General features: G+C 46.2%; 1 protein-coding gene across 1 annotated transcript in view; it reads left to right on the top strand.

The window, feature by feature from the left end:
- Positions 1–5,182: 5,182 nt before the first annotated feature.
- EGLN1 (egl-9 family hypoxia inducible factor 1) overlaps positions 5,183–25,425 on the top strand; it is a 39,671-nt gene continuing 19,428 nt past the window's right edge. Inside the window, exon 1 of the mRNA XM_064445690.1 lies at positions 5,183–6,100. Within this exon, the coding sequence (XP_064301760.1) occupies positions 5,183–6,100 (918 nt within the window). The remainder of the gene's footprint in view (positions 6,101–25,425) is intronic.

Below are 25,425 nucleotides of genomic sequence, written 5' to 3'. Positions count from 1 at the left end.
CATAGCTTTACAGATACAGACATCTAGTAGCAGCATTTTCAGTGTAAAGAAAAAGATTTTTTAAAATTGTCTTGTACTTCACTAGTGTAACTCATTTTTTCTTTAAATGTGAATAAAATTATTAAAGTAGTCAAATATTTTAATACATATAAATCTCTCTGGATCAGCCCCAACCATATTTTTGGGGTAACAAAAATAGGCTATATTCCCAGAGAAGCAAACGCATATCATTTCAGACAGATTCAGGGACAGCAAAAGCAATTTCAGTTGAAAAGCCCGGAGGAATCCTGCAATATTAAATACAATATTAAATACAAGTTTACACAAAGTAATTGAGAGTACTTCTCCTTATAATTTAGCCCAACCCTTATAATCTCAGATTATAATGAAAGGTTTTTCCTTTAAACAGTACACCATTATGATATTCAGTGATAAACAACCAAATTATTCTGTTACTTTAATCTCAGCGAAAGCTTTTAGGGAAACTCTACAATGGGATCAACAAGCACTAAGCGGGATGGGAGGTGATCCAGGGTGCTGCGGATTATTTTCGGGGCTCTGAGCCCGATTCTCCGCCACTTCATACTGTGACAGGAGAATACCAAGCTCTTGGCATACCAGAGAGCTGAAGCCTGGATCCTGAAAATCACTGAGACCCCTTAGCTTATGCTGGCCACGGCGTGACTGACAGGACCCTGCGGCCATGTGCTCCTCCATAACACTAGCACAGCCAGTCAATAACCCTGCACCTTCCTGACCACCTCCAATGGGTGACCCTTTCCTCCCTTTGCAAAAACAGGGGGCAGGGGAGGTATTTGGGAGAAGAATAAACCACGCTAACCCTTTGAATACCTCAGGAAAAGAGTGTGCATTCAACAAAGCAGCACTTGCATAGCCTTGTGGATGTACTTTGTACAGTTTGTCCTGATTAGAAAGGAAGTGAGTTTAACAGAGAATCCAACTCAGACAAACACTCCTCTAGTTTTATTTGGAAAAGCTGCAAACCTGTTACAGTTCACTTGCTGGTATGAAAAGCAAGCTCAAAAAATGCCACTGTTGAGATCAGTGAATAATGGTTTAAGTGGAATAAGAGCAGTCAGGCTGAAGAACACGGTGGAGCGGTCTGAGGGGGGGAAGAGAGCATATGCTACAAGCTCCCAAGTTCTGAATTTTAATCGCGACGCTGTCGTGGACACGCAGCTGTCTGACTGACACCTTACACTACCACCACCGTCAGGAGCACGTGTAGCTTCCAAGTGGCCTTCTGGCAGCTGTGAAAAACTTCACCTGGAATTCCAGGGACTTTTTCTCCTGTTCACAGCAAAACTATCTGAAGATGAGATTACTTTAAACTTTATTTCTAAGCTGATTCTGTTCTGTGAATTGAACTTCTCTAATCTTGTTATTCTGCAATCCCCCCTCTCCCTGGGCTTCAAAGATTCTTTTTCAGTTGCTGATACAACCTTACTGCTGCAGTACTCAAAATACATAAGGCATGGTATAAATGCAGCTATTACTACTACTTAATGAAAACAGGAAAGTTATTCATTGACCAAACCCCTACCCACCCCCCTTTTTTTTGCATTTCTAATAAACATATCAGATCCATACCTAAGTGGTGACAAAAAAACGATGACCTTGCATCAAGTATATCCCACAACATCCTCATCGTGATTGGTATTAAAGACTTTTCATCTGCATCCCCTGCAAAGCAACAAGTCTCATCATTTCCTAGTCACCGGTCAAGTTCTTTTCCAACATTCACTGACACAGACAAGAACTTAGCTATCTTGGAAATGCCACGTTAGGGAGCAAGTGGAGAGTAACCAGCGGAAAAGAAAGGAGGACATCCCTTCCCTCTCAGTTTTGGCAACCATCACGGTGGTCATTCTGCTTTGTATACCATATGCTGCTTTTTGTCGTGCTTTGTCCTTATGCTGTCTTTTAAGGAGCAAGCTCTGTGGCAATGAATAGGGTCTTTATACGCTTGGAAAACATTTCTAGCATGTTGTAGGCACTATTGTAATATAAATACTCATTGTCTTCCAGAGTTTCCTTACCGCCACCACTCTTTTCTGCAGCTTTGTCACTGGACAACCACCTTCATTAAATTGTTTTGTGCTGCTGGTGAAGTGCTGTAATCATAAAATATTGCAAATGCTTCATATACCCAACGATGGATTTTGTTGAGCTTGGTATTTCTGTTGACCACGCTGGGGAACAGTATGTCAGGACAACCTGAAGTAGCTCAGCACATTAGCAAATGTAAAAACTAAGACCAAGACCTTTAATTGTATCCCAAAAGACATGTGGGAAAGAGAGGGAAGGAACAAAAGACTTTTGAAGCCAAATTAGCCTATGAATTAATAACTATCATTAGGTTTTAGCCAGGCACCTTACTTGCACCTTGGTCCTTTTCTTATTTGTTTCATAGTTGGACTACTGAGTTTCGAGTCTGTGACTTTCATCTCCATTATGTTTGCTGAAGGAGCATGCAAGAAAAGCAGAAGGTCTTTAACTCTTTCAGTTTCTTTTTGGCAGAACTTCATTGTTTGCATTTCTGAAGTTTTTGAAAGTAACAGCCTTGACTCTCTTCTCACTGAGCCTGGTTTAGCAATGCTGCAGGTCCAATGAATTCAGCTGCATTAATCTCAGTTTAAAGCAAGCTAGAGGCATGCCTGGCCTAGTATTTCTGACATACCTCATAGATCTGTAGCTAAAGAACAGCTCTCCTTAAACCTAGAATAAAAATCTGTCCACTTTATGCTCTGGACTTCAAACTTGTTTTTAACCCACTCCCTCCGCCTCTACCGCTGTATTTTTGCTCCTTTAAGGGCAATGAACAAAGAAATTACTAATCTGCAACTCTATCTGGTTTTAGTTCCCAGCTTTTCCAGTTCACGTGGCTTTTTTTTTTTTTTTAAACTCAGCCTTGGAGCTTGCTGATCACATTCACCTTGAAATCTCATCCTTTGTGTCCTTGTCCTCTCAGTACTCCTTTTGCCTAATAATTCACCCCGCTTTTCTGTCTCGTTTTCTGTGTACGTACCAAAAGCATTTGTAGCCTTGGCACACTTTGTTTTTCCTTTTACATCCCTCACGTAGTACATGCAGTGCCTAACACTCCTCCAAGTCCCATTGCTTTGTCAGTTAATTTTAAATCCAGTTCTATATAGTGAGATAAGAACCAAGCCATTCTAATTGTGTACATAAAACTGTCTCACTGTAATACAAGTATATGACAGTCTTAAGCCTAACAACAGCCTCTGAGAAGTGAAAAGTATTACTATTCCTCTTCTACAGTGGCAAAGAAAAACTGATTTATCCAAAATCACACGAAAGCCTGTGACAGCCTAGTGGTTACCAACCAGATGCTTCATTCCTTCCTTCCATTCCTTTACCTTTTCTACCTCCAAATCCATATATTGGCTTACGTATTTGACACTTCTTGGACTTTAGAACGGATTTGCTTAACTTAAAGGCAGCACACACCAACTGCAGGTGCTGCCTCACGGCTCATGGAGCGAACACTTGCTGTCTGCTCCCCAAATGGTTCTGCAAGGGGGTGGGCAGAACCCCCAGCCCCGGGGGAGTCCTTGCTCCAGCTTACCATGAGGCTCTGAGGCACCGACCGCCATGTTGGGCTGTATCGCAGGAAATGACAGAGTACTCCCCGCTTTCCTAACGTCTACTGCAAGCAAGCAAAGCCATGGTTAAGCTGATGGACCCGAGCTTACACATCACCTTAGAGGAGTCCAGGTCCTCGCATGGCTTCTGATAGGCAATGCAACTGTGTTGGGACCTTCGTCCCTCCATTGAGGGTCCCTCCACTGGCGTTGCTCTACCAAACCAGCTTCCTTTTTCCTATCAAGGGCTTTGCCACGATGACGGCGCTGGCCCCAACTCCTGGCCTCTCCTGGTTTCAGCAGCCACATCACCTGCTCCTTCTTCCTGCATTTTGCTGGTTTTTTTCTTAACCGGCCTGACTCTGGCCTTCGTTACCACCGAGTTAGGTGGGACACAAGCCACGGGCTGTTTATGAGGGAGCCGGCACGCGTCCCGCTCTGCCAGCTATCTGGCGGGGATATTCTGGGGCCTACGGGAGTGACAAAACCTGGCTCTCCACTGCGGCCGGGTGCCGCCGCCGCCGCCCTCCCTGTCACTCAAGGCCGCAGCGCCCGGCTCCCAGGCGGGCCCGGCGCCTCTCCCGCTCCTCGGTGCCGGTGCCGCCGCCTCACCCGCGGCGGGCCCGCGCCCCCTGAGCCCAACCCGGGGCGGGGGGACACACAGGGGCACCCCGCCGCTGGCGACAGGGACAAGGGCACCCGGGGCTTGGCGGCAGGGGGACGGCGGGGTGTCCCAGACCGGTGACACTCCCCAGCAGTTTACCCCCGGTCCTGCCGGCGCGGGGTCGCGGCGGCCGGGGAGGCCGTGGTCCTCGGGTGGGGCCGCCTGCCGCCCGCGGGGGCGCCCCGACCGGGCCCGCCCGCCCCGGCCCCGAGGCCTGCCGGTGCGCTTGGCGCCGGTGCTGGGCCCACGGCGATGCTGACCGGCCCCTCCTCGCGGTGCGGTGCGGTGCGGTGAGGCGCGGCGCGGCCTGCCCCATCCCGGCCCCGCCCGCCTGGCAGCGCGGCCCCGCCCGCCTGACGCGCCGGCGGCGCTGGCGGGCTGGAAGTGGCGTACGTGCAAAGCGGGCCGGGAGAGTGGCGCCTCCTCCTCGCCCCGACACAGCGGCGGAGGCGCGGCGGGGAGAGGCGGCGGCCGCGCCGGCCCGCGCACCGGGCAGAGAGGCCGGCGGGGAGCGGAAAGCAGCCCCCTTCCCCCTCCGCTCAGCGCGCCAGCCGGCTGCCCCCCGCCGCCGCTCTCCCCGCCCCCCCGCCCCGCTCGTCCGCGCCGCCGGCCGGGCGGCGATGAGGCGGCGTTAGCGGCGCAGGGAGGGAGGCGCGGGCCCTCCGCGGCAGCCCCGCTCCCGGCCGCCCCGAAGGAGGCCGCGGGCCGGCGGAGGGGGGGGGGGGGGCGGCCGCGGCGGAGCCGGGCGGCCATGATGCAGTGAGCGCTCCCTCCCCGCGCGGCCGGGCGGGGGCCCGCGTTAGCGCCGCTCCCGCCCGCCTCCTTACATAACCCCTCGGCGGCGGAGCGGGGCTGCTGCGGCGGCGGCACCACCAGCACCAGCAGCAGCGCCATGGCGAATGACAGCGGCGGCGGTGCCGGCCAGGGCGGCGGCGAGAGCAGCGGCGGGGGCGGCGGCGGCAGCAGCAGCAGCAGCGAGCGGGACCGGCAGTACTGCGAGCTGTGCGGGAAGATGGAGAACCTGCTGCGGTGCGGGCGCTGCCGCAGCTCCTTCTACTGCAGCAAGGAGCACCAGCGCCAGGACTGGAAGAAGCACAAGCTCATCTGCCGCGGCGGAGGCACGGCGGCGGCGGCCGCAGCAGGGGGCGCTGCCGAGCCCCGCGGCGGGCACCCCCCGCCGACCCGCGCCCACAGCGCCGGGGCCGCGGCGGGAGGCGGCAGCCGGGCGGCGGCGGGGGCCGGGGCGGGGAAGGGCGCAGCGCCGGAGGCCCCCGCCGAGGCCGCCCCGCTGACCAACAACCACGCTGCCGCTGCGGCGGCGGCCGGCGGCGGTGAGGCGGAGGCCCCGGCCGCGGCCCAGTCGCCGTCGCCCTCCGGGGAGGCGGTGCTGCTGTACCGGGACAAGTCGAACCTGTACCCGGGCGGCGTGCAGGCGGTGCCCGGCGGGGCCGCCCTGCGCCCCAACGGGCAGACGAAGTCGCTGGTGCCGCAGCGGCTGGCGCTGGAGTACATCGTGCCCTGCATGAACAAGCACGGCATCTGCGTGGTGGACGACTTCCTCGGCAAGGAGCTGGGCGGGCTGGTGGCCCAGGAGGTGCGGGCCCTCCACCACACCGGCCGCTTCACCGACGGGCAGCTCGTCAGCCAGAAGAGCGACTCCTCCAAGGACATCCGCGGCGACAAGATCACCTGGGTGGAGGGCAAGGAGCCGGGCTGCCAGACCATCCGGCTCCTCATGAACAGCATGGACGATCTCATCCGACACTGCAACGGCAAGCTGGGCAACTACAAAATCAACGGCAGGACGAAAGTGAGTGCGGGAGCCGGGACCCCCGGTAACCCCCCCCCCCACCCCCTTCCTTGCAGCGCCGGGGGAGGGGTTGCGGCGTGGAGGAGGGGGGGGGGGGGCGGGAGTGAGGCGGCGGAGCCGGCGCTTCCCCGGGGCAGGGTCGTGTGTGCGCGCACGTGTGTGCGCCTGTCTGCGGGTGTGCGTGCGTGCGTGCACGTCCGTCCGTCTGTCCGCCGGCGGGTGTGCGCCCCCGCTGCAGCCCCGCTCCCCCGAGCCGCCTCCCGCCGGGCCCGGGCGGGGTTGCTCCGCAAACCCCCGCCGTCGCTCCCGCTGCGAAGGCGTGAGAGGGTTTTCCCCAGAGCAGGCGCGGAAAGAAAAAAGAATCATTTCTATCCCTGCGTTTTGATGAAAACGTGACCTGGAAGCTTATCGGCTAGGCGATGAGTATGGAAATGCAAGTTCTCCCGAAAAAAAAAAAAAGCCCACCCTGAAAGCGATAATACTCGTTGGCACCTGGAAACGGCGGGCAGCGTGTGCTGGGCACCGGCTGTTCGGCGCTCTCGGGAGGGAAACCTCGCCCCGAGCGGCCCTTCACGCTGGGTAGCGTGAAAAATTCAGTGCGTAACCTCGATAGGCTCGCATGAATGGGTCGGGTCTTGCTAAGTCCCGGCTCAGAATGCGGCCTCCAAGCGCTCGGCTTAAAAACGCGGACAGGAGACCCGCGTGGGTGAGCGAGTGCCCCGGTGGCACCGTAAACCGGCGGGTGCTACCGTGGGCAGCAGAGTCACAGCCGTGAGGGGGCTTTGGGGGGAGTTTTGCTTGGTTTTTTTTACTGTCATCGAGTCTCTTTTCTGCAAAAATCTTACTCTCTAGCCGTATTTTGAGACCAGACAACTGAATCAAAATCTCCCGTTGTATTAATCAAATTTCCAATTCCCTTCCAGTCCTTTAAATACAATTCACACCCTTGGTAAAGGACTAGTAATGAATATTCATCAGCATCTTTTCAGTTAAAAAAAAAAAAAAAACCAAAACAAACGAGGCGGGGGGAAGCCCCTTCGCAATTTGCTACCTCTATTAAAACATAAGGAAGCTAGTGAATTGGTAGGAACCATCCTGCCGTGGTGGTTTCACTGTCACAGACAGACTGTTGTTGCTGCAGCTGCAGAATCTCAGCTGGTAGGAAGCTGCGGGAGGGAGGAGGGGAGAAACTGGAAGGCAAAAAACAGCCTTGGATTTGTTTGGGGCACGGGAAACTCCCATGATAAAGAAAAGTGGGTGGGAATTTTTTGTTGTTATTGGGTTGGTTGTTTTTTTTTTTGAAATGCGGGCTTTGTGTACCTTTAGTTGAACCAGCACTGTGATAAAGCTTTTTAATGGGAATATGGGTGGAACATGGTCTAGATTCCTCCTAGATCCCTGTTAGTTTGGACTTTTTAAAGCCAACTTATCTTTCAGGCAGACCTAAGTCTTTTCAAGGCCCCAGTGCTTCAAACTTGCACTCTAAAAGCATCAGCGGCTTTGCTGGGCTGCAGTTTTATGCAGCAAAGAGGAATATTGCTTTTGTTTTCATGCATAGCGGTGTGCTTCTGTAAATAGGACATACCAGGGCTTTAGAAAAGGACTTCTGGAATTGTAATCCTGCATCACGCGTGCAATTCCTGGACTTCTGTGTCTTAATGTTTCTAAGTAGTAACCGAGACTTCAGAGAAAAATCTCTTCATGCTGCATGCTTTGGTGGAGCACCAGCAAAGCAATGAAGATTGTTTAGCCCCGCTTGGTTTTCAGTCACTGCCAAAATTCCTTTGTATTTGGGGGATCAGAACAGGTGCAGGGGTAAGATCAGTAAAGGTGCAGTCCTTTACTCCTTGGAGGTACAGAAATGCATTACTTTCAGTCTTCTCACCTTCCCTCGCTTATCTCCCCACAAGAGTCAGTGCTTGTGGTGCTGCAGGAAAGCTCAGTTTCAGCAAGAGCACAATGAAAACTGCCACTCTCACAGATTCTCCCGAGTTGAACTAACAGAAGCAGTTGGTGAGAAGAGATGGGTAAGTCAGTGGAAGAGTTTGATATGTTGAAGCATGGGGTTTGTCAGCATTCGGGAATGCTTACTCATGAAGTCAGCAGGGATAGGAGTGATGTGACTTTCACCTTCACTCTTCTTTTGCGTCCCTGGAGAACTGCACCCTTCCTCTGCCATTCATGCCACAGTAAGTTGAGTTGAAGGACTGTGGTGGGGGAAGCAGTCTGGCAGTGGAAACTACTTCTATACATCCCTTCAGGGCTCTGGCTGTTCAGAGGGAGAAAGGGAAGATGTAAAATAAACACAGAGACACCCCTTGGTTTATCTGAAATATTTTTTTTCTTCACTCTTGCCCCTGCTTTTTCTGAATCAGGGTTCGATTGCGTTGCTGCCAGAGTCCCAGGATACATTTTATTCTTGGCACTATAGATGGGCATGCGGTGCGGATACTGTAATAGCTGCAACAGGTTACTCTGGAGCTTTTCTGTTAGTGACTTTGCATGGCAACAGTAGCCACTTAGTCATATACATATACATAGAGGTTATTTAGTCAAATACAGTCCACTTTCTCCTCTTGGTGGGTGCACTGGATTTGCATTTACAGCAAAGACTTTTTAAAAGGAATGATCCATGTGTAATATTTATTCTTACTGGTTTTATTTCAAGTAGTAGGACCAAAATGCATGGAGATGTAGCCCACGTGGCCCGACTGAGCTCTTACAGAACAATTTTACTACTCCTGTGTGTATATGTTGCAATACTGTGGTTTGCATAGTTGGTGTGTGGAGAACTTAGTGTACTATTTTACCAAAGGTGCTAAATAAACCAATTTGCAGCATCGCTGGCAAGATTTATAATTCCCCAGCATCTGAACCAGCAAAAGAATTCAAGCCCTCGGGCATCCCCGTGCCCTCTCTAAAACACTACCAGTGGCTAGCTGCACAAAGCGATGGGTTAGCACGATGGGTTAGCACGGTGTTAAATGACTGCAGTTTGGTACTCATGCACCTGTTCTTATCCCCCAAATACCCCCCTCAGGCAGCAGGGGACCTGCTAGGATTGGGTTGTGCTCATAAACGTCAGGGATGCAGCTGTGTTGCGGAGGTCTGGGGTGGTGAAGTCTAGGAGTTTGTGTTCCCTCAGAAAGCCATTTACTGAGGAATCAGATGTGCAGTGTTGCGGCTTTGAGGAGAAGGTGATTTTTGTATTAACGGTTCTAAAGGTCTTTAAATGAAAAACAAGCAAAAACCAAAGCCACTTGCAGCCAGTTACTTAAAATATTGTTGTTGGGTTCACTGCAGTGTCATTTTAGAAAACTGGCTTTGTTTTTGAATGTTGTGCAAGGGTTGGCATTATGTCACAGGAGTCACAGGAGCTTTTATTGAATCCTTAACCTTTACCAGATCTAGTTCAAGCTCTGTAAACAAGCATATCCTATTAGAGGGAATGAATCATAAATAAATCCACTCCACAGTGTGCTGAAATTCCTACCCTCTTTCTATTACTGAGTCTTCCAAAATGTTTTGTTAGCTAAATAAATACACCTGTAAAATCTTTGAGTTTATTCTCTGTGCTTTAACTAGCAGCTGGGTACTTTTACAGAGTTGAATGGGTTATTGATCAAAGGTTTTAATGGCACTGTTGATCAAGACTAATTCTTTTTGGCATTGGGGAGAAATAGCTGTAGATAAAATGGAAGAGAATGATTCCTAGATTATCACTTCAAACTTAGTTAAGACTTAACCTGGATGCGTGTTGATGTTTTTGGCATTGAACTTGCCATCGCTTCTACTAAGTCCCATATGCTTTTACTGAAAGTGAAGCAGTACATGAAAAGGGTGAAAGAAATAGGCCTTGAGACGTATACTCTCCATCTCTTAGCCTGTAAAACTATCAGGGAAAAAGCTACTTTGTTTTAATGGTATCTATTTTAAACTGATTTACATTCACCAGGGCCAGTCTCTTAAGGTAAAGGATACAAAATAAGGTGACATTTTAAGTGTGAGAAACCTGAGATTTTACATATGAAAGCCTCTTGGGGTTTTTGTTTTTTCTGGACTAACTGGGCTACCTAGAACTGATCCACTTAAACTGATGTGTTTCTGCTTAGACCTGACCATCAGTAGATTAGTCTCTGGCCTGAAAGGTATCTGTATAGCAGTAGGTATAAACTAGCCAACTGTCTTTGACATGTGTGGACAGTACAGCAGCTACAGATTGGCTAAGTATTTACTCATCTCAGAAGTCCTGACTTACTGCATTCCTTGCTTTTGTTCTCTTAGTCTCTTTCTTTCCAGACTCTGCTTCCTTCTTTTCTCTAGCAGATGGTAGCACATAATTGCACACATCAGCTGTAGTGTCTTTCTCCTGCTTCCTGTTGTTTTCTAGATTTTTCTTCTTTCATCTCTTCTCAAAACTTTAATTCTCATTTTTTCCCTTTCTGTTATCAGTTACCACATTTGTATGTGGATGTATTTCTGTTTCCTGCCTGTCCTGTCTTAGATAGCCAGTGGAGGTATAAACCTGCTTGTCAAAGTCTGGTAGTGAAATCCTGAATCTCACCCAGGTTTTTCCTCTGTCCCCACACAGAGGCTGGGAAGGGGGCAGGGGAGGGAGCAGCTTCATCTTTTTTTTTTTTTTTCCCCCTAGGTTTCTCTTTCCCCTATTGTGGACTCTGCTGATCATCTAAAACTTCATATAAATCTGAAATTTGCATCCTTTACTGGTATTGCAATAGTATTGGGAGATCCCAGTCATGGACTGGGTTCTGAATAATCACTGTGCAAATGGATGTCTGATCTATCAGCTCTTCCTGCTTCTGCTCCCATCACACCCAGCGCCACCCATCTCCTAACCCTACCCCGTACCTTTTATTGGTAGGAGATGGAATAGACAGTTTGACAGTCCCTGTTATATCCCTTTAGTTTTTGCTTAATTCCCACTCCTCCGCAACCTGATGGATGAGCTACGGTTCAAATTGGTCCATTTTAAAGCTCTCCCGTCTCTACCAGTAGGCCAGCGGCATGTACTGCTTCTCAGCCACCAGTGGCTTAAAAATTTGCTTTATTGGCTGCACATTGTGAAAGCCTGCTTTTGTGCTTTTTCTTGAAATTGTGGAGTTACAGAATTGCTCATTTCTTACGCTCTCCCTGCCTCCAGTCTTGAAATAAACTGACCTCATCAGAAGTACTTTAACTGCTGCTTATAATTCCCTGAATGCTCATCAGTTTTCAATGTGGTGATGCACGCTAGAGGATCCTGGAGTTTTCTGAAGACCTTGAGTGCTCTGGATTCAGACTAGTCCAACTGTGCCCTATGAAATTAGCTTCTTTCAAAGTTAGTAATGCTCCTTTAGAAAATAATCTTCTAAGAGTGAGTGGATTTCTCATACCCTGCTGTTAGCTTTTCTAGAAACTAGAAAGAAGAGGCTTTCTGCGCTGGCTGTTTATTTATGTAGCAGCTTTCCTACAAACCTGTTGGATTAATGGTACCAAGGAAAGAGAATCTAACTAAGGAGCGGTAATCAGCTGATGGAGCTGAAGCTGTCAGCACCCCTGTAGCACTGAGAGGGGCCGTGGGAGGAGAATTGGTAAGTCTGAGTTTCGCAGATGCTGTTTAAAACAGCATACAGGAGACCCGAGCAAGATTTCTGGATGTTCTTTCTGTTATATCTTATTCTGCAAAATATAACCATGAAGGTGTGTACAGCAATAAGATGACAGATGAAAATAAGAGGTAGAGAATAAGGACTTAGCAACCAAGCAGGTACTGAGAAGTGATGGTGGTGGCAGAGGGCAGGTAGAAGGAAAGTGAGCACAGAGGCACCTGCAGGGCTCTGCTGCAGCTGGGATGAGTCCCACTCTGATCAGAGGACCCAAGAGCTGCAGCTGCCATTCCAGGCTGAGGAACGTTGGTAAAGCTGGGAGGGCTTTGCCTCAATTTGCTTGTGGCATGCCCAGTTACAGAGATCCTTCTGTATCATTCTGGGGATTTATTTCACTTACACGCCTTGAATTTATTTCTTGGTGGGAAATTTATGGATCTAATTGGTTCCTGATGGATGGCCGAATGGGTTTGAATTTGTCACTGAGTCGTGGGAAAGTGCAGCTAGGTCTGTCTCAGTCTCCCAATACTCTCTTGAGTTGCTTGACTTTGATATAGAATATGACTGATGCTCATCCTTATCAGTTCTTTTCCTGACAGCAGTGTTTCTGTTGGCAATGGTGTTTTCTTCTAGACGAGTGTTCTGGTCAGCGAAGGATTGTAGGGTGATTCATGGTTACTCAGCAGCCCACAGTTGTTCTGTCCCTGGTGGGGTAGAGGCCTGACATGCGATGAGTACAGTTTGATTTGTTGTTCCTCACAAATGAGCGTTTTGGGTCCCAAACAGAAGGGACTGTCTGCTGCCTCTAATGCAAATAACCTTTAGACTGAGAAGCACAGTATCCAGAAAAGATACTTGTTTATGGCCAATGAAAATGTGAACATTGCTGAGATTCCGGCAGGTTCTCCTACTAGAGAAAGTTAAAAAGATACACTAGTTTCTGAGGGGCAGCTGTGTGGTGATTGCAGCTTTGAAGTGTGGCATGAATGTGGCGTGTCTGAGGGTGGGGAGCACTGCCTGTGACTACTGGGAACTTCTCCGTACCCCTGTGTCTTAGGTTGTAGTTCAGCGAACACTTTTGGCTGGCGCTGCCGGAGAAGTAGTCGCTCTTCTTTGCCAGCACAAGTATTTACATGGCCATCCTGTGAACTGGTTTGGGGAACTGATCCATCTGAAAAATAAACTGGCAAAAGAAGCGCTCCTGGTTCAGTGTTCGGATGTTTGTGCTGGCACAGGGGACTGGCAGATGGTGAGACTTTCTTTCAGCAGCAATGCAAATTTATGCCAGCTTAAAGTGTTTGCCAAACTACAGCCTTAGTTTAACGCTTAACGACTGGTTATCCCAAAATTTGCCCATGAAAATTTGAATGCAGTTTAAGAAATCTTTGCTAGCTATGTATTATTTTCTTTCTTAACCTTTCTTTTCTTGGTTCTTCCATGTTCAGTGTGAGACTCAATTCTTGCCATCAGAAATTCATTCTTCTGTCATCCAAGGATCTTCCTTGTGACAGTTTTTTACAGAAGCGTTGCTGGTCTACCCGCCATGTGATCCCATGTAACGTGTACAAGGAAGAAAGTATTTTTCTCCAAATGAAAACTGATTTCCCCCACCAAGCTTCAAAACCAACGTACTTGCTAGATTTCTTATCCTTATTGGCTGTCCCTATCCATTATTCTAGAAATTCATTAGCATCAAAGCAATTCTTGGTTTCACTGTTTCAAGATGGAGCTAGACTGGCATCCTCTGCGATGAACACTGTGCTGCTGTTTGCTGCTGTTAAGGAAGGGCCCTGCTCAGCTGCATCCCCTTGTGCGGCTGCAGCACTCGCTCTGCTTCAGGGGCTCTGTCTGAAATGGGCAATTTCAGTACCATCTCGCTTTTCTTGTCCTGTTCCCTCTCCGATCCCTGGTGCATTAGGATAGCTCTGTGAAATTCTGGGTTGGCTTATTGCTTGCTTTTTTCCAGTCATTTTTGACTGTGCAGCTGCAGTTAGTTTTTGAGTTGTTGCTGTTCTGGAGATGAGGAACCCGTAGCCTTGTGGTTTGTGCACATTGGTGATTTCAATATGCTGCGGGTAATTAGTTTTTTTTCCTGTCAGTGGTATCAATGATTTTCGGACCATGTTGCTTTGATGTGCTACGCTCTCTCCTGCGCAGAATGGGCTAAATTCAATACCGCCCAAAAATCAAGTGGGATACTTCTCATCCTAGCTGGTACAGCTCCAGAGGAAGAGCTGTCTTCCCTTGCCAGTGGCCTCTTGGACTGAAATTCCTTGGAAATGATGTCCTGCCAAGTCATAGGACTGTCTGAACAGCAGCTCTCCTCCGATCTGTGGGTTAGTGGTATCAGTAACCTTGACTGGGTGTTTGAGAGATGTTTTCCATTTTTCTAGGTGATGCTTAATTTCTGAACAGGTTGCCAGCTATTTTCTGCAAACAAATAGGCAGCATATTATTCTCTTTCATTATATTTACCTGCATTCATGGTGTTTATAATTCCGATGTGGTGTTTAGACCATCCTGGTTAATGTCTGACGGCTTTTGGCTTCAACAGGCCGGGTTGGTATTGGAAGGTTGCAAAATGCTGTCTTCCTAGCTGCTGCCATGTTGTCCTGTACTGAGTGCTAGTGTCTATGTATATACCTATAGGTATGTACATAGTATACTTGAAGCTAGTAAGCTATATCTACCCGTAGCTTAAATGAAGGCTTTCTGCTGCAGCAGAAAGGAAACTTGCCTTATAAAAGGGAAAGGGGTACTCGATATAGAGCAAAAGTTTCTCCTTGCCCATCCAGAAGCTAAAGAGGTTTTCTTTAGGCTCCTTGGAGAGCTCTTGTACAAAGACAGTATGTTTTTCTGTTCAAAACGGAGTTTGGGACTGTTGCGTGTTGGTTAGTTAATTCTTCGATGGGATGCTGATGAGGCTCCCTGTCGCTTGTGCTGCTGTATTTTGTTACTTTAGAGTAAGGGAGTGACTGTGGACAATCCAAGGACTGTGCCAGTGTTTCTTGGAAATAAATTTACTCGGAATATATCAATACAAGATCTTTAATCATTGGCATGTTTTTTTAAACTACACTAAGGAAATAATACTTTGAAAGCAATTTTTCAGTGAACAGAACAGTAAAGTTATTCAACTTTGCAGCTACTACTGAATGCAGTAATTGTTATTTATTATATCATTTTTGTCTTCCACATTCGTGACTTACTACTTGGACCCTTCAAAAGAAGGACTAATGCTGGTCTTTGAGGCCTTTTGAAAAAGTCATTTGGTGCTCATTAAACCCTTGTAAACTCCTTCCAGTTTCTGAAGATTGTCGGTTGATGATAGCTGATCAAGCGTATTTTCAGTGCAGGCTTGTGCCAGAATTAGCTGGTAAATGGCAGTCGTAAGCTTCAGGTCCAAAGCGAATTCACTCGCTGTTCCAGGGCAGCGTCTGTCAAAAACAGAGCAATGCTTTTATGCACGTAACAGCTGCTTACACTTGAAGTCTTTCTTGTTCTTTGGTATTTAACTTAAAAGTACTCAAGAGTGTTTGTGTTAGCATGTAATGTTATAAATAGGAATCGGGTAGAAATGTGCATGCCTGCACGTCTGTATGGACGTTGTGTGTGAAGGTAGGGTGGTTATGAATATGCTGTGTACATAGTGCTCTAACGAAGAGGTGAAGTCTGTACCTGTAGGGTAATTAATGGGGCCTAACGAAAAAGACTATTTTATGCCTGAGGATTAATTTTACACATCAATTTAGGGTCAGACCAGCTCAGAGCACATAGTTTGACCATGAAGGCATTCTGGACTGTACAAATGTTGTACAGCTTTGCGGAGATGCTGCTTGCTACGCGGCCCCAGTGTGCTGCTGTGAGAGCAGAGCCTGAGACTGCCTTCCCTTGTTTCACCAAAAACAAGTATTATGTTGAAAATGATACAAAGGTGAACACAGTGAGGGAGTTCAGGAAGCTGTTCTCCCTTGTGGTCCTAACAGGGTGGGGGATTTTTTGCGTTGATTGTCAGATGACCGTAAGAAATTTTAAAATGCAGTAAACTGGCTGAAGACTCGAGGGGTTTATAAGTATTTGCTTGGTTTGGTGTGGTTTTTGGTTTTAGTTTTTTTTTCTTATATTTAAAGATATTTAAAATCTGCTCACAGGAGGAGCTTGTATTGTCAATTCACATCACTTTGTTCTGTTGATAGCTTGAAATTCTTGGTGAAGTGGCAGAGGCTGTAGGTTTCTCTGCTGGGCATACTGTTACTGTGGCTTGCTGACCTTCTGGTGTGCCAGGGTCTGTTATCTTCCTGCTTGCATAGTTCAGAAGGTTGCAACTATATAGTTAGAACAGTCCCGAAGTTACTAGTCAACTTAAACCAAAACGCTACAATAGACTAACCTGACTATTGTGATAATGTGGAATTGAAATCGCTATAGATCAAAAACTTGGTCTGTACTAATTTTGAGGCAGAAATTCTCATACGTTTAAGTAATCTGCGCTGTGAAAAAGCCCAGGGGTGCAAAATGTGAAAGGTTTCCAAAGCAGTTTGGAAATAGCAGTTGGTTAATAACATACCTATCTTGTTTCTGCTCTCTGTCTTGTTGAAGCATCTGTTCAAGCAGCTAACCCTCGCCATGGACGCCGAGTTCCCTCAACAGCTTCTGGTGTATTCAAACAGCGTGTGGTCTGTGCTCGGCTGAAGGCATCGGGCCCTTCCAGTTCCAGCAGTTGCTGTGTTGTTGTTCAGGCAGCTGGCATGCAGCCTTGCTGCTGTGAGAAAGGAAGCTGTGACCAGTTGATAAGGGCATCTTAAACCGACTCAGTTTCAGCTGGCATATTATATGATGCCCAGTGAAATAGATGTTGCTTAATTGTACCTCTGTTTGGCTTAACCTTATTTGTGTCTCCTTTAGCCCCTATATGACAGAGCATCAGCCAGTCAGTAGCACTCTTCATAGGAGTGGGTTTGCTTTTTCAGGTTGTACGGGGAGAGACTGAGAGAGCTGGGACTGTTTATACTCAAGAGGAGAAGGTGCGGGGGGTCTGTATCAGTGTGTAGAGGTTCCTGATGGGGGGAGTGAAGAAGAGGGAGCCAGGCTTTTCAGTGGTGTCCAGTGACGAGGCCATGGGCACACTGAAATGCGAGATATTCCGCTTAAACGTAAGAAACGCTTTTTCCACTGTGAGGGTGTTCATACAAAGAAGCACGTTGCCAGAGAGCTTGCAGAGTGTCCGTACTTGGGGATATTCGAAACCTGACTGCTGGTCACCCGACCTGCTGTGGGTGACCCAGCTCTGAGCAGATGATCTCCAGAGGTGCCTGCCAACCCCAGCCCTCCTGTGGAAGAAAAATACTGCAGTTTAGAGTGGAGGAGCTATAAAACAAGTTGGTTTTTGCAGCCTTTTAAGATAGGTTTGGGTTTTTTTTCAGCAATGGCACAGTCAGTGGTAAGTCCTGCTTATTGCATCTCTGAGTGAAGTGACCAGAAGTCTGTCTTCCTACTAGAGGTCATTTGCATCTTAAATGAACATTGTGATTGGCTATGTAAATAAAATAACAGTTTGAAGTATTCCTGGCTTGAATCCCTTTTGGTCATCCTGGTGGTCGCTTGTACTACTGTCGGTGCTGCTGCCCCTTCGCTCTTTTCTCCCATGTTGCCTGTTTTACAGTTCATATCTGCATGTGCCCATTTCGGCCTCCTGTCCTCGGACAGCTTGCTGATTTAACACGTGTATGCTTCACAGACTGATTTAAGCAAAAGTTTAAGAAATGAAAATAATTTATCTATCTATGGAGGGGTGTCATACTTTCTCTCCAAAATTATTTTAGTGTCATGTGACAACTTCTATAGTGAGAGAGCATAGTGCACTAGGGATAGCTATCCTTTCTCTGCTAGACAGACAGAAAAGTGAAATACATTGTTTCAAAGCCACAAACTACTAAAAAGTGCTTTACTTTAATATTTCCCTTATTTACTCTAGGTTGCAAATTTGTAACAAACATATGGACAAAATTATTTTCAGTACGCTTTAGTTTTATTTTACTTAAGAAAAATGCCACCCACTTAACATTTAAAAACAGTATCAGAGAAGGGTGAGGAGGGAACTTCTGAACAGGAAAGAGTCGAGCTCATAATTTGTCAGGCTGTTGGATAAATCAAAAACCTGCAGCTCTAAGTTATAATCCTCACCCCCTATTTTAGCTTCTAGCCATTCTTCTTCCGTCTGTATTCCCCACACATACTTGATGCTCCTGCCCACTTTCCTCCTGCCTGTGCTCCCCTGGAGACCTCGGTGCACAGCGGCGGGTTCCTTTGCGACAAGGGGAGAGGAGAAGGAGCAGGTACCAGGAGAGGCGGGCTGTGTCCCCAGCAGGGGTGCAGAGGACTAGGTTTGCCGCAGTTGCTGCTCTCTGCCAGGTATTCAGCAGTTGCAGGCACCCTGTTGATGGGCTATCCTCCGCAAGGACTGTGTTTGAAAGATAAGAGCCGCGTGCCTCCTGGGAGATGCCAGTTTGACCATCCATGCCCTCTATCTAGTTGAAAATGGGAGCCAGATGGAGTTGTGCTCATCTGAAGTGACCTTCTGTATGAACTAGATGCTAGGCTATCCCTGAATTGTAGGTTAAAGCTGTGTGTTTTTGAAAAGTATTCAGTCTTACTGTAAAAAAAAATTTTAAAATGCAGTGAAACACCATATAAACCAGCCATTATTACTGTTCAAATGCTGATGACCCACTCTGCTCAAAACTCACACTGTTTTTGCACTCTGGCTAATTAGTGTCAGACTCCAGCAATTTGCCTTCTCGTGTTTGCTGGATGGGAGTTCCTCCCTATTGGATGTCTCCGTTTTGCACAACTATTTGTCATCTATCTATGTTCATACCATTATATATTTGTTGTAAATATCAATAATTGGTATGTGTATGAAGCTTTGAAATGTATATAAACTGACATTTTTGTATACCGTCCACCTCCTGGCAACTGAGGAACTCTGAGCCAGAGGTTGCATCTGGACCACTGCTTGTAATACGCACGGATGGATGGACATATTCACCATTAATTTATGTAATCTTGTTTTAAAAGCCATTTGTACTTTTGGCCTCTGCAACATCCTGTCACAATGAGTCCCACAGTTTGATTAGATGGAAAAGGAACTTCCTTTTGTTTAAAACCAGCTGCCTGGTGATTTCAATGTCTCCTGGACTCTGTATTGTGAAAACTCACTTCCTAGTAGTTTTTCTTCTTACGGTTTTAGAAGTCTGGCATTTTCTTCCATATATTTTTCAGCTGACAGTCTTTCCCTCCTAAACTGAAGAATTGTAGTGTCTTTAGTATTTACTCAGATGGGTACTGTTCCATGTTTCTGGTCATTGCTGCTGCCCTTCTGTGCAGCTTTTGCTTTTCTGGTTCTGCTAATCCCTCTTAAAGGCAATCAGAATTACAGTATTAATGTACAAGTACATAATGAATGTGTATGCTGGCATAGGGCTGTGTTCTATGTCGCCTTTCCCTGTCTAGTGACTCACGACACTTTAGCTGCCTCTGCTGCTGTGCGGCGGTGATGTTCTTGGGAGAGCTGCCTGTATTTACTACAGTTTTTTTCTAAAGTTATACTATCCAGTTTAGAAGACGTCACTATGTATAAGGAGACTTTTATTTTTTTCCCAGGGAGTATTCCTTTGCACTTACTTTACTGAATTTCACCTGCATTTTATTGTCAAGCACTTGGTTTCCTTTTAGCCTTCTGCGCATCTTTCTGCGGTCAGGGCTAGGATGGATTACGCAACATCTATCGTGTTGCGTGTAAACATTGCCACTCTGCTCCTCACCCGCTCTTCCCAGGTCACATATGAAGAATACACAGGCCCTGTGGGGATCCTGCTGGTAATTCTAATTTTTCACTGAAAGGAGGTTAGGTTGCTGAGTGAAAGTCCTATTGCAATTTAATACTTTATTGCTATTTGCTTTGCCTTTTCCGGTACTTTGGAATGCCTCGGGAGTTAAGATCCACGCTTAAAATTTTTTATACTTAAAAATGTCTAATTTTTACATCAAAATTAATGCCTTGAGTAAATTTTTATTAAATCTCCATTATAGTTTGGAGAAAATGACATGTAGTGAGTCCCGAAGGCCTCCTAACACCTGGCACAGACTCAAGAACAACACAGGAGTTCCTAGACTGGAGTCCTGACTTTGTCATTTTCCTCAGCAAAAATAGAAGACGGGAGTGGTCTCTCTTAAGAGCCAAAGGCTACGCCAAAACGATACTGTAGGCTAGATAGGTATTAATAAGATAAACATCCATTAGTTTTACCTGTTTAGTTCTAAACTTTATAAAGAGCCTTGCAAACATGGAAAGTAATATTCCTCTATTGGACAAGAAAAGAAGATATGATCTGCTACCTTTATTTTCAGTATGTCTTCTCATATAGCAACATGGATGTTGCAGAGGTGTTGCTTCTGATTTTTACTTTATCCTGTGCCTTCTAGTTTTTCTAAACACACATTCTGCTATTTTGAAGGTACATCCACTGGAAGACAAAGCTAGTAAGAAATGACCTTTCCTCACCACTGAGGCTTCAGCTTCTACAGTTCAGCTGATAATAGCTCTATAGTAAAATCCCAGAGAGAAACTGCCTTAGAATGAGGGAGAATTCCCAAAATACTGTTCTCTCTTTCTTTTTTCTTTTGTTTTTCTCCCCAGTTTGGGTACAGTTTTCCACAGGGAGTGAAGGAATTCTTCAGGGGTTCAGTGAAGAACAGAATCTGGCAGTGACAGGAAGATGGAGTCCCTTTGAGGTTTATCCCTTTGAAAAACTCCTTACACTTCTTTTTTGTCAGCTGTCCTTCATTTGCAAGGAAGAGTTATCTTGGCTTAGAAACCCTTAATTGAGGTTGACTTTACAGGAAGGAAGGAAATTCTTCCTTCTTTCTTTACAGTAAGAAAATTCTTCTTTCTGGAGTAACTTTCGGTAGTCTTGCTGATAGCTGCATAGCATTGCTTGTATTGGTCCTGGGAATAAAGTATATTACGGTCTTTTTACTGGCACTTGAGGGTTTGTGTGTTTACCAGAGTGGGGGTGCAGGTGATACGCTTGAGGGCAGAGCTGCCATTCAGAGAGACACAGGCAGGCTGGAGGCATGGGCCAACAGCAGCCTTAGGAAGGTCAGCAAGGGCAAATGCAAAGCCCTGCACCTCAAGAACCCCGTACAGTGGTACAGGCTGGGGACCAACAAGTGCTGGGTGAGGGGGATCCTCACCTCCCCCAGTCTACAGGCTCTGTTCCTGGTAATGCAGCCTGGGGTGCTGTTGTCCTTCCTGGCTGCCACGGTACGCTGCTGGCTCCTCTTGAGTGTCCTGGGCTGTGTTGGACTGCATCCTAAGCTCTGTTGTTTAAAACTAAATTCACAAATAGGAAGACAGTTTTTAAGTAAGCAGATAATATTGTTATGTGTTACTGCCTGTATAGACCTGAATCCCTTTCTGTTCATGTGGATAAGTAATACAAAACTAGTGCTTTCCACTGAAGAATTTATAATTAAATGTAAGCTAACTATGAATATATGATAATTCTGTGTGTACCCACCCCCCATCAAAAACTAGGTAATTGTTTAAATCATGAAGTAAGTCAATTCCATTTGGAACTAGTGGAAGAATTTTGTTAGGAAAACTGCAGTTATCTATTGTTACAGCACCTGCAATTTGACTTGACTTCTCATTTGTTTCTAGTTAGCTTTTTTGCAAGGCTGCTCCATGTGACCATTTTACCTGGGAGGCAGGTTATGTGAGCAGCCTTTTGCATGCAGTGGTGGACGTGAGCACAATAGTACTGTGCTGTACATGGAATGGTGGCTTTCTTATTTTCAGTTGCAATTCTGTGTGCTGAGAGTAACCTCTGATGTCTGAGATGTTTTGTAGTGCGGTTGATTAAGGGACAGGAGGACACAGAAAAGCAATTATAACTGAGGCCTGATGGGGTGTTTCAGTCGTTAGTTCTTGCAGCTTGATTTCATGGGGTTAGTAGCAGGGCATTCGCAATTAAAACCTGTGCTGTGGAACTTGCTCCCATCATTATTGCAGCCCGTGTTTGGCAAGTGCCTCTGCCGTCCATGAGCTCTTACCCGCTCCTCCTCTTCCTTCCTCTTCTTCCCTTAATCCTTTCTGTGGCTTCAAAATTGGTTTTCCTCTTCTTTGGTTGCACGTCTCAGATCAGGTGAAGACTTGGAGAGGATACAAAGTGAGTTCTGGGATCTGTAATATCTTTAGTGTAAAGGTACAGGGCCATCTACTACATGAAACAGAAGTTAGTAAATCAGTTGGCTGCCCGTGGGTGATTTCCTGAAATCCTGTCTCCTATTCAGAAACTACTGTCCACTCTTAGTGTACAATAAGATACATGTTTCAGAAGATCTGTTGTTTATTTTCAGTAATGATGTAGAAATTTCATTTTAAAATATGGCCTGTGGCTGAAAAAATACACTTCTGCCAGCCCTGAAATCTGAAGTGATCGCCTGCTGACTTGAAGGGGAAGTTGCTTTCTTGTATAGAAACCAGGAATCCAGTGTTCTGCAGAATTGATTGTTGTTCCACTTGTTCTTTAGTTCGCATGGTACTCGGCATTATTTTCCCCCTTCAGGTAATGCAGACTTTTGTCAGTGCTGCTGTTCCTTCTGGTGTCTTTTTAATTTGTCTTCCTCTTGTTTCACTGTACATCATCTATCAGTCGTTTTCACTGCTGTTGCTGAAGATGATAAATTCATATCCCTGAGTAGTTTCAGGGTGCTTGCAGACTGAGGCAAACAGTTTTTCATCAATTATAGCTTGCATATATTTTTTAATTTTTTTTAATTTTTTTTTTCATCGCAACTTAAAGCTGGGAACAGGCTTGGAACAATAAAACTTAAGCTCTGCCGATCTTGTCTGTAGGTTGCATAAATATGTCCCATGCAACAGTCCTCATCGTCCGACATGACACTCTGATCTAGGGTACTGTTGCTAATCCCTGCAATCTCTCCCCAGTGAGTACAGCAGATTTTAAAGCTCTAACTGTCCCTTGGTTTGCCAGAAAAGTTCCTGCTGATTGGACTTTTTGGGACAGATGGGAAAACCTTTCTGCAGAAACATGAAAGAATGATGTGTGCATGTCCTGTCTTGAAATCCATGACTTCTGGGTGGGATGTGGAACAGTGTGCTTCCCTATTTTAAATAGCATTGCTTTTAAGACGGTTAAGAGTGCGTAGGTACTGGCTGCATGCGAACTCAGCCAGTGTTAGGGTTTCAAACTTTCTGTGTGAGCATTTGGGGAGAGAGGTCCTGGTTCTGTGCTCTTCTGAGTGTCTTGAAAGATGAAAAAGATCTCAGTGACAAGTTATTTCAGAGGGGCTTTCTTCTTGTTCCCCTCAACACCAGGTTTCATACACTTACAGCGTTTCTTCTTATGTCATTGCTTTGTGTGGAGTTTGGGTTCCACCACCACCTGATTTTGAGAGTGGAGGTTGAGGTTAGCATCCTACTTCTAACCATGATACTTGCTGACTTGCAGTGATAGCAATGGTGATTGGCAGGAGCCTTAACAGATGGCATCAGCAGGTATTTTAGTTGTTGTTCACAGACAAGGGCCGATCAGTGGAGAAGCCTACTTGCCATTTAGGAAGGGTGAATAGTTTGAATATAGCAAATGTTATTTTTATTACTGAAATAGTGGCAAGGAAGAAAGTAGGTAACTTTTTGGCCTGGATTGGCTGTTTTCATAGCAGTTTTCTAATGCCAAGTATAAATGGACTTGAAACAAACCAGATGGGTTCTTTTTAATCGATTGATAGTTGGTAATGCAGCATGTTTTATTTCTTCCAAGGCATGAGGGTGATGTGTTTTTCCATCATGTTGGTCTCATGGGGCATCAGTGGTTGTGATCAGTGGGGAGAGTGGGGAAAACCCTGTTGAAGCAGCACCAGGGAGCTCTGCTCTCTACAGGAGGTCCTAACCTGAAGATCATCTTGTCGCTTCCAAGAGCCTAAATTTGCCGTAGAGTCAGCTGAACTGGCATTTAAGGACACAGTGAGGCTTTTGTATTGGGCAGGCGAGGATGGGCAGTTTCCTCCGGTGCTTCTTGCTGCCTGGAGTCAGTGTTGGGTACATTCAGATCTTTCTCGTGCTCGTGGGGCCACACCACGTACTCCTGGAGCAAATACATCGCATTCCTGAGCTGCCCTCCTCCAGCAGTTGCACCCAGCCGGCGCAGCCTCCCCCGTCACGGCAGAACGCCTTCTTAACCTGAAAGAGCGTGGCTGGCTCTGCTGGGACATACATCAAAGGGGTGGGTTTTGGAGTCGTTTTTCTTACTTGCATGCCAACGTCAGCAGTCCTACTCCTGGCATTTATGGTCAGCTCTTAACTCTGTGTGGCCACAGCTGTTCCTCAAGGCTTTCCTTGAGCACTGATGGGAGCCTGACACAGCTGGAACACCCGTAGATTTGTATAATGCCTGCTTACGTTTGAACTGGATACACTGGGTGATCTGGTTAAAACCAAAAAACCCCAAGTGTTGTTTATACCAGCTGGGAGACAGGCCCTATTACAGTGTGATGGTGGGTTTATAAAGAAAGAAGGGCTTGGATGGAGACAGTTTGTGTGAAAGCCCATAAAAAGCAGCATGGGCATAGTCAGCATTCCTTGGATTTAAATTGTAGGTGACTTGAAAGCATATTACAGGCTGTTCCTTGCTATTTGGCTTTAAACCTTAGTTAGACTTTTGTGCAGTGTTAATATAAATTAAAGCAGCGCTTTGTCTATTAGCGTTTCAGTGCCTAGTTATTTGGTTTTTTAATTTATAAATAATTTCAAAGAATTGTCTGGACTAGAATAGTAGGACTGAATGCTATAGTGTATGGTGTGAAGTCTGGAATAATGTGGGCATGCTGAATCATGCATGTCCCCTTGTAAATAAATTTCCTCAGTATACTGTTAATGGCAGTAAATCCTTCTGTGGTTAAAATCTAGAGGTGGTAGCTGAGACCTTGACTTGGACACTTCAGTAAATGTTCGTGTAGATGCAGTAAACTTAAGATACTTACAGTACACAAGTACCTTCAAGTATCTGGCTAACCGTAGTCCTAAACATGTAATCCTATTACCGTGCAGTTGCACAACGTTCAAATTCATATAAAGATATCTTTCCTGGAAGCTAAATTCGGTTATATGTTTATTTTGCCCCTTAAAGCAGAAACAAAATTACAGTTTTAAGCAACAAATTAAATAACTAAGTCCTTTTTTAATACACATGAACACAGATATACATAAACATCCTAATATTTAACAAAACTATCATGTACAGTTCCTTATCTTCTGTAGGGAAGAAGTACCAGGCTTCTCACTGTGGTATAGTTTTGTGGGGAGAATGGTAGCGGTGATGAGTGATATTCTTTAAATGGCAAATCTCTCAGCCATTCACTTTCACAGATATCACAGTGAGGATTTGTTTAAAAATAAAAGCAAAAACCAACAACCCCTTGCCCACCCTTAATCCATACGGTTCCTTCCTCCCCAGCCTCTCCTGGTATTAAGTAGTATAAAAAGTCTCCAGCTTTGAAGTTTGGGCTAGTGTGCATGCTTTATTTTTAAGGTAATATAAGTTCAGCTTATCCAGTAGATCTCTCACAACTAAACAAATACACTGAGCATGTGTAATAATCTTAAAATAGGTAACCATGCTTTTTCATGTGTCA

The sequence above is a fragment of the Phalacrocorax carbo genome, chromosome 3, assembly GCF_963921805.1.
Source record: "Phalacrocorax carbo chromosome 3, bPhaCar2.1, whole genome shotgun sequence".
Lineage (NCBI taxonomy): Eukaryota > Metazoa > Chordata > Aves > Suliformes > Phalacrocoracidae > Phalacrocorax > Phalacrocorax carbo.
Note: the sequence above shows the minus strand (reverse complement) of the source record. Positions and strands in the feature narration are given on the sequence as shown.